Genomic DNA, 9269 nt, shown 5'->3' with positions numbered 1-9269 from the left:
GAGATGCCAGATGAACAATGGCAAGGACGGAGGTAGGCCACACCCACAGTGGGGAAAAGTGGAAGGGAGATGTACTAGATCAGCAGTGGAGGGGGGGGGGGGGGGGGGGGAGAGATGCCAGACTGACAGTGTGTAGGGGGAAAGAGGAAGCCAGACATGAAGGGAGGAGATATTGGACTGGGAGGGGGCAGAGATGCTGGCATAGGAGTGGGAGGAAGAGAAGAGACAGAGAAGTTAGATGTGGCGAGGAACACAGAGAAGAGATGCTGGACACAGGGGGAAGGATAGGGACACTGAAGGGAGATGCCAGACAGGGCAACAGAGGAACACAGAAGGGAAATGCTAAATATGGGGGAGGATAGGGACATAGAGACTGAACATGGAGGGTGGATAAGGACATGGACACAGAGAGGAGATGCTGGACAGGACAGAGATGCAGAAAGATAGGATTGTGGATATGGTGACAGAAGAAACCTGTGGTTGTTGCAGCTTAACAAATTAGAACGTTTTTTCATTTCCCGACATTAGTGCACTGACATGAACCACTGCACATGCATGCATTCTTCTGCAAGGAGGGTGCACTCTTAATGACATTGCCCCCAAAAGGAAATGAAGACAAACCAAACAATACTGCAGAGGACTCTACTAAACTTTTTTATTCAGCCAGAAATTTTTTTTGCATCAATAATTAATGTTTATTCAATTGACATTTGTGTAGGAAGAAACTATGAGAGTACAATAATTTAAAATTTAAAGATGTGGAGGCTGATGCATTCAAGTTTCTACAGTTTTGAGTCTGCAGAAGAAATGCTTCACACAAACCAATGCTGAAATTTTAGAATGGTCAAAATCAAGACTGCCACCTGTGCTGGAAAGATAGATGTACTAAAGTTTTTTCCCCATTTTTTTTTATCTGTGGGGGAAAATGCTTAGTACATAGGCCCCTAAATATGTGGAGTCAGAAGAATCTGAATGTAAATACTTCATCAGGACAATTTGCAGTAAAAATGTAAAGCATTCAATCGTATGTGAATGAAGCAAATCTTTACTTCCTAGCTCAGTAAATGAACTATGTCACAGCTGAGGTTTAGAGATTTAATGCATGCTGGGCCTGGTTTGTACTTTCATGGGAGACCAAGCAAAAAAAAAAAAAAAAAAGAAAGAAAAGCGTGCATAGTACCAAAAGCCAAAACAAAGGACATAGCTCTGTGTTTCAGTAAATGTATTATTATGAAGCACTAACACGCAAACCCAATGTTTCGTCAATAGGCTGCATCAGGGGTTAGTGTTGCTTACAGGCAACGCTATGGGCTAGATTCAGTATATGGTGACAAAAAAAAAATCGCTGCTGAATGGCATTCTATAAAGGGTGCTCCGAGTTGATCACCCTTTATGGAATAGTGCTTCATATCGGGAGCCAAACCCGAGGATTTACACCAACTGAAATAGCACTGATCCCCCAAATTCTGTAACAGTAAAGGCATCCCTGACCCGCCCATGTCCCTCCCATCGTTACACTCCCTTTTTTAGATCCGCAAGGAACCACTTGCTGATCCGTGCTGATCTGGCATTTTGGGCTGTTTCGGCACCTTGCTTCTATTACAATGCTTTTCCGCACCGAAATAGTGCATAATGCTAGGTGTCATATATAGAATTCCCTAGAATATGATCTTCACTGGATTAACACAGGAATTTTATTGCGATCTGTACATGCAAAGGCTTTTGAGCCTAAAGGTAATAAAGATTTTTTTCGTCTTTTCTCTTTCCTTTCCTGTCATGGATTGTAGTTATTTTCTCACTGATCTGTAAGCTGCTTTACTTGTTTTCACATAAAGGTGGTATATCAAAATGCCGAAATAAACAAACAAACATACAGAAAAGAGTGAGAATTCCTGTTTTAGTCCAGTGAAGATAATGCAGCATCTATGGTTGCATTTAATCGACAATAACCCCTGATGCAGCCTGTCGGCAAAACATCTGGTTTTTATGATTAATTTCATGATAATAAATATACTAAGACACAGAGTTCTGTCTTTTTTTATATATATTGTTTTTTTGTTTGTTTGGCTATTTTCTTGTTGGTACACTTGCCTCTTTTTTTTTTCAACCTACTCTTTCATGGGAGACCTCCAAGTAGGTTGGAGTCGCACCTCTCTGCATCAGTTATGAACTTATGCTCTAGCATGGTGCATAATTGAGAATACAATTCTTTTGCATCAGGAAGTAAGAGTTATTACCACCTGAAAAACATGAAGTGCTAGTGCTTCAGCAGCAGGGTAGCCTTGGACCAAGAAAGAAAAACATTACTCTGGGAAACAGCACCCACCTTTTATAACAATTATTTCTGATTTTTAGACTGACCTTCCAAATAATGCTAAAAGGTGACTTACAACATTTTTAGAGTTCATGTACAATTCCATCCCTGCTCCAGAGGGCTTACAACTAAATGAATACTCGAGGCAGCAATGAAAGAATGAACTGCCTAAATTCACAGGGAATGTCAATGGGGAAAGTGGGATTTGAACCCTGGTTTGCAGTCCATTGCGCTATCCAAGCAAAAGTGCAAAAATATGTTCTTGGGTGAGTGAATACATTTTTACAATACATTCCATACTTTGTTCTTCATTCAACTCCATGTCGTAGTTAGATGCACTTGTGATTATTGACAACAGTCCCCTCTTCTGTTTATTTCACTAGGAGGCTGCTGGAGTTGTGCAACATTACTTGTTATACTATGTTGCACAACACTGCACTATTACACTGGACAGTAGGGACATGCATGGAATAAATTTTGTTTTTCAGGCCACTGTCAGACTTTATTCATGATTTTCAGACATTTTTGACTTGTGTCACACATTTGTCTTAATAAAAGATGTTTAACATGCACTGACAAAGCGCATTAATTTCTAGGCTAACATTGTTAAATCAAATTAACACACTGTAAATTTAAGGTGTGCTAACAAACTGAATAGTCACTAACGAATACACATCCCTACTGGACACCACTTTCTTGGTATCTCCTCCCACTGGCTGGAAACCATTCAGATAGCGGATGGGAGCATTTTTAGCAAAATATCAACTGCTCCTCTCCGCAAACTGAGTCGTGGCGGCTTGGCTGCTACTCTATTAAAGATCTTCTCCTCTGTTGGCTCCTTATGTACTGCTCTGTACCTCTCTCTACATCACTTTATTTTTAAAATGAAGTGTTTTTAAAAGTAATCCGTCTTTCTCTGTCTTCCCGCACTCATTATGAAGAATTCTCCACTTGCTACATTAATACACTATGCATGACTCCAGGATTGGAGTCAGATCAAACAGTGCTGCTGACTATGTCCTGGACAGAAACTACACATGTTGTATACTGAGGATCTGCTATCATGAGTATCTGTAGCATGCCACTAGTTCATGTACAGTAGAAAGAACCTACATAATACGGACCCTTCCCCAAAGAGCTTACTATCTATTATAGATAAAACTATTATCCCACTCTTGTTGAGTAAGTTGAAGCACAGAGATAACAGACTGACTATATAAAAAGTCAATGGCAGAGCCATTCTGTTGGCTCTCTGTTCTAAGCTCCTACTGAAGGTACATTTCATTTCTACTTTGTGCAGAAAACAGATGAACAGTGCAAGTGGATAAGTCTGAGGAAGCACAAACTCATTCTCTTAAATATTTGGGAGATGATCAAACTTTTGCGGTCGCGGTAGCTTCCTTCCATCAGATGGGGGCGAAGTGGGATTTACTTGGATCTGAGGCAGAAGATGATTCTAATGGAAAGAATAATAGTAATTAAAGAAACTTTGACATGGGTATCACTGCCACTGCATTCATAAGAAGCTAAGCAGGACAATAAGGTTTCAAAATGTAAAACAGAACAGTAATGTAAACCTACCACAAGACATTAGCTAGTCGAATTGCTGAGTTATCCAAAACTATGCACAGACTAGGTTGGGGAGCTGGCACAGGAATCTGAGGCAATTGTGGTTTCTTGTTTTTTTGCTGATGGGGGAGGAGCAGAGCAGGTGGTGCTTGCACAGTTTGGGGGGGGGGGGGGGGGGTGGAGAATTAAAGCGTTAAGAAGCTGCACACTAGTACCTCAGTAGAAGCTAAAGCTGACATCAGTGGCCCAAAACAACTGACTGTCACAGAGGATGGCTCAGATAGGGCAGCTTCAGCTAACCATTTAGCTTCTGGCGTTTCCTGACTGCTGTGCTTATCTTTCGCTGGTCTGACCCCTGTAGAAGATCCAGAAAGAGGCCACTTTGCTGATGCCGGGTTTCCATAAGTACTCGCATGGATCTGTGGGACAGGAACATTCTGAGTGCTCTCTGATGAAATTCTCTCCAGTACCATGACATGGCTCTTTGGGTCAGCACAAGAAGGTTTTTTTGAGACAGTCTTTTCTAAAGTTCCTCTGAGCTAATTGAGAAAGGACTCTGCGCCTGAACAGCAGTGTGGAAAAGACGGAGGAGAGCGCTGACATCATTGAGACAGGAATGGCAGCAGCAGTTCCACATTGGTCAAAAAATTCACCGTCAAGCTAGAGAAGGTGTCTGCATCCTGGGTTCTGGAAGATTCTATCAAGTGTGGCTGTATTATTTTGTCTATTCATGAAGAAAGATTGCCTCCCAAGACACTCTTTCTAAAAGAACACTTAAATCTTCCTAATCCACTGTCTCCAAAGCATGTATCAGCCTGTTTCAAGTCATTTTGCAAAGCAAGCTCTACAAAAGATGAGGTAATTATCCTTTGTACATACTTCTATTGTGCCTCTTCCAACATAAGTTCGACTTTTTTTGGATAGTTTTATTTGCATTAAAAAAAAAAAGACAAAAAATGTTCTGCCTGAATCTTTGAGCTGAGTGTATGATAAAATTTGCCATTGTAAGTACAGTGTAACTGAAATAATTGAGTCTCATACCCCTCATATTTTTACAGTTTTGATACTTTATTTTGTATGTTGTTGGGTTTGCAGAATTGCGTGATTTAATTGTACTGCTGTGTTTAGAATCCTCACTTTAGATTTGATGTAGGGGGTCCTTTGCCCATTGTTTTGTCAAAGACTCTCTGTCACAGGATATTCTGATCTTGCCACTGGTACACTAATTTTTATCAGTCCACTTGTGATCATGTATAGTTTTTCCTAACCTAATAAGCAATAATGATGTGTTATTTTTTGCTATCTGTAACGATTCCAACCAACTCTGAAACCACGAAGAAAAAAAGGATTAAAAAAATAAATAAAATAATGAGTCCAACTTTGAGGATCTCTGCACACCTTTCAAATGCTGTCGGAGCAATGGCTGTAAGGAACTCACCAAGGCAGCACCATCTAGGACCAAGCGATCCATGGTATTAAAGAAGCAGTGCTATTTGGCTCATGGATCCTAATGAGACAGTAGCATGTAGGTCTGAGGTATCATGAATTAAAAAAAAAAAAGACAGAAGATATAGGTACCTGAAGACGTCTCCTGCTCTTCCCTTCATACGTGGTTTCCTTTTCTCTCACTTCATCCCGAAAGGAATCAAAGTAAGAGCTCTCCAGGAGCTGCTCACAGGTGAAACGGTCATCAGGGTTCATCTTTAAGCATCCCTGCAAAAAAACATTGTGCGACACAGAGACAAGCTACATTGCTATCATACAGTAGATCTGGAAGGATGGAAAAGCAGAGTCTCAAAGCAGGCTTTTCCCTCCTTCTCTGCATTAAATATATTATTGCCATTCATGGAGTTGCAGAAAGAGCAAGTGAAAAGAAATCTAACCTACGATAGTCTTCTTCAATATAAGAGCTGAGGGACAGTGGCAGCTCTCAGGCTCTCTCCCTCAGGACACATTCTCCCCTTATCTTCTCCAGCACTGCCTCCAAACAGCGGTTCCATTTTCCTGTGGCACTATATAAGTCTCCGTGAGTGATCAACAGATTCTCACAGCGAGGTCGTGTACCACATAGTGCTACTTCAACAGGAGATGCACGGTTCCAAAAGAAGGAAACAAATGAAGGAATGGTTAGCATGTTTTTTTTGTTATCAAGCTGTTCTGGAGGTGGCTCTGGCAGCAAATTTCTAAAGAAGCTCAGGGGGAATTAACAACCTGAGGAGGTAAGTTTGCAGGGGGACAGAGGAGCTAAGGGGGGAAAAAAAGAAACAAAGTGGGTAGAACAGGCTTCATTTAAGTTATGTTGCACTAAGTGTGCGTAAACAGGTGAGCTGACTGCATCATCAGAAGGTAACCTGCCCAGGCAAGCCACTTCAATAGAGAGGCCCCCCTTGCCCCAGGGATGCTGGTTGCCTTTCTGGTGATGATCCTGAAGACAAGCTGGATCAAGTGGATTTTCAGAGCTTGTGAGATGTCTAGCTATAGTCATGCACTACTGTTTACCCAGGATAATAAAGGAAATGCTCCAAGCTAAAAAAAGATGGCATTTGGGGGAATGGCCAAGAAATAACTGGTCATCAAATCTTCAGGAACTCCGAGACGCACATGGTATCATGTTTTCCCTTCAAATTTAAACCTGCTACTTACGTGGCTTAAGGACTGGGCCTTTTCAAAAGTTGACAATTTTACCCAACTCATTTTTTCCTACCATTCCTGCATTTGTGTCCTGCAGATGTTAGAGGCAGAATAATTTTTGTATGGCAGTTTTGGGATTGCTAGCAGCAGAATCAGTGGTAAAGCAGCAGAGGAAATGGTAGTACCAAGAAGGAAGGGGGTGCATACCCTTCTCTGGCAGCTTGACCCCTAGCAGCAGTACCATGAGACTACCATTGGGATTGACCAAGGCTATTTGAACATAGGCATCAAGGATCACTCCTGCCCCACAGCTATCCACCAGAGAAATCTCCAATAGGTGCCAGGGGATCGGCGAGATGGGGAAGTATGCAGTGAGTTGGAAAGGGGGATTGGAAGGTAAGGGGGCTATACTTGGTGTCAGGGGGAATCAGGAGAGAATGGAGACAGGGGGCTTATGTAAGTGCTACTGACCCTTTTATGAGGCTTCTTGGGAGCACTGGGTCACACATTAGTGATCTGATGTTCTCAAGAAGGAAAAAAAACAATGCCACTTCAAAGCTAACATTTGTCTTCTATGAATAACACAGTTTGAGAAGTTAAATAGAAGCTGTGTTATTTGATCTGTATATGAGGTGCTTTGCATGCATCTGCAGGTTACTATGAGGCATATTTTCAAAGCACTTAGCCTCCCAAAGTTCCATAGAAAACCTATGGACCTTAGCCTCCCAAAGTGCTTGAAAATAAGCCTGTATGTATCTCAATATGCAGTAAAAATACATGCGTTAAGGGCAAATAACACAGTATTTTGCCATTTAACACATGGTAAGTGGCATAAATCCTGCACTATTCTCTTAATACACATTACTAACTACCCCTCTGATGGGCTTTGAACATTCGCCTTAGTAGCATTATATATATCCAACATATTCTATACTGCTGAATTTATCACTGCATGAGTTATTATATACCTTCATGAAGCTCTGAGCTGCTGGGTGCAATGTTAGGGAACTTTTGCTCAAGAGTCTCCTAACAATGGATACAACAGAACAAATGGTTTAAACAAGACCATGGCAATGGAATACAATGGTTTAAATATCAACAGCAAGCCAACGTACCACATCTTCAGGTTCCGGCTCTGGAATGCTGGCTCCATGGAAAAACTGATTACTGCGGAAGATGTACTGATGTCTGGGGATAAGATTTCCTGGATAATGCAAAGCAAGTTATCAATCTATGTGTACCCTGTTTTACTACCAAACCATCAGACAGCGTAAGGAAATGTCATGGGTATACAGAGCCTTTCAACTCAAAAGTTGGAGGGATCAGAGATCTGGCACATAGATTCAAGACTCATTCAGTTACAGGGCAGGTGGCTGCAATGATCTGGACACAAAGGCTACAGATAAATTTATCCCTAGCACTAGATAATTAGGGTATTGGACCAATACCTATACTGAATGTGCAAGAGTGGGGGGGGGCACAGGATTACAAACAGCCGCCAAAACTACTAAGCGGAATTTCCAAAAGAACATGAACCAAAGTCACGTGCAGTAAGAAAGGAGAACCTGACTACAGTGGTGTAATTAGGGCAGGTGAGTACGGTACGGGCCTAGAATGCAGTCCTGAAGGGGGAGCAAAGCTCCAGCTCCCCTCACTGGTCATTCCTATAGCGGAAGAAACCTGTTGGCCCAGTAGTAGATCCGACAAAAAGTGTTATCAGTAACTTCAGGACCTGAATCAGTGTACATCCATGTATCTACCCTTCCCTTCACCACAGGGTCTCCTTTCCAATCAGGAAGCCCATGTATGCAGGGGAGATAGGGGCCCTGTGAATATGTGGTGCCGTCAAGTCCCGCACTCGCTGTTATTGCCACTGGGACCAGACTATTCCCCGATAGCTATTCCCATTTCAAAAGCCACAGTGAGTGGGAGGCAGCAACAACAAGTAAGGAGGATCATATAAAGATCCAGGTAGGAGGGATAAGAAGGGAAGAAAGCCTGAAAGCCTTCAATACATTCATGTTTTATGCCATTGACTAGACGTTACCATTGCTTTAAAAACTTTCTGGGAAAGGTGACTCTCCTGCAACAAATGTCCCTTCAGAACTGACTGGAGAGAGGGAATTCTCTTGTCTTAGTATCTGTAAAGTCTTACCTAGCGTTCTGATAATCAAGTATAATTGGTCCATGTCTGATTTTCCAGGCCACAATGGTTGACCCGACAGCAGTTCTGCAAACACACATCCAATAGCCCAAACGTCTACCGCAGCACCATACTGGGTATCACCACCAGTAGCTCAGGGGCCCGGTACCACCTGGTGGCCACATATCAGTGTAATCGTCTCCTGGGCGTGCTGCAACACAAATCTAGAACTTAGAAATGTTTAAAAAAGGCCTTAAAAACTTATTTTATTCCAACATGCTTTGGCAAATAGTCACTGTGTCTGAAACAGAGCATTAAAAAAACCTTGTTGGTGAATTTTTGCCATTGGTGACAGCTGTAAAATATTGTGGCAAGCAGTACTGAACAATATGTGTAGTCTTATTGTTTGTGTATCAATTTTGATTTGTATGTTTGATTTTATGCACGTTACTTTGTAATCTACCTAGAATTGTAGACAGCACAGAATATAAATTTTATAAATAATTAAATAATCTAATATTTTACACCTGGTAAAGTTTGCCATTTAAGCGAAATAAGAATGCAACGACCATAAGAACTCAAACTGTGATGGGCCAAAGAGCAGGTGAAAGG

At 41.7% G+C, this 9269-nt stretch overlaps 1 protein-coding gene across 1 annotated transcript in view; it reads right to left on the bottom strand.

The window, feature by feature from the left end:
• Positions 1-641: 641 nt before the first annotated feature.
• Positions 642-9269, bottom strand: part of LOC115475501 (cyclin-dependent kinase-like 4) — a 93009-nt gene continuing 84381 nt past the window's right edge. The window contains 8 exon segments of the mRNA XM_030211247.1: positions 642-3770; positions 5462-5596; positions 7483-7509; positions 7511-7540; positions 7630-7718; positions 8670-8804; positions 8807-8845; positions 8848-8868. Of these exon segments, the coding sequence (XP_030067107.1) occupies positions 3669-3770; positions 5462-5596; positions 7483-7509; positions 7511-7540; positions 7630-7718; positions 8670-8804; positions 8807-8845; positions 8848-8868 (578 nt within the window). The 3' untranslated portion in view covers positions 642-3668.

This window comes from Microcaecilia unicolor, chromosome 8 (assembly GCF_901765095.1).
Source record: "Microcaecilia unicolor chromosome 8, aMicUni1.1, whole genome shotgun sequence".
Classification (NCBI taxonomy): Eukaryota; Metazoa; Chordata; class Amphibia; order Gymnophiona; family Siphonopidae; genus Microcaecilia; species Microcaecilia unicolor.
Note: the sequence above shows the minus strand (reverse complement) of the source record. Positions and strands in the feature narration are given on the sequence as shown.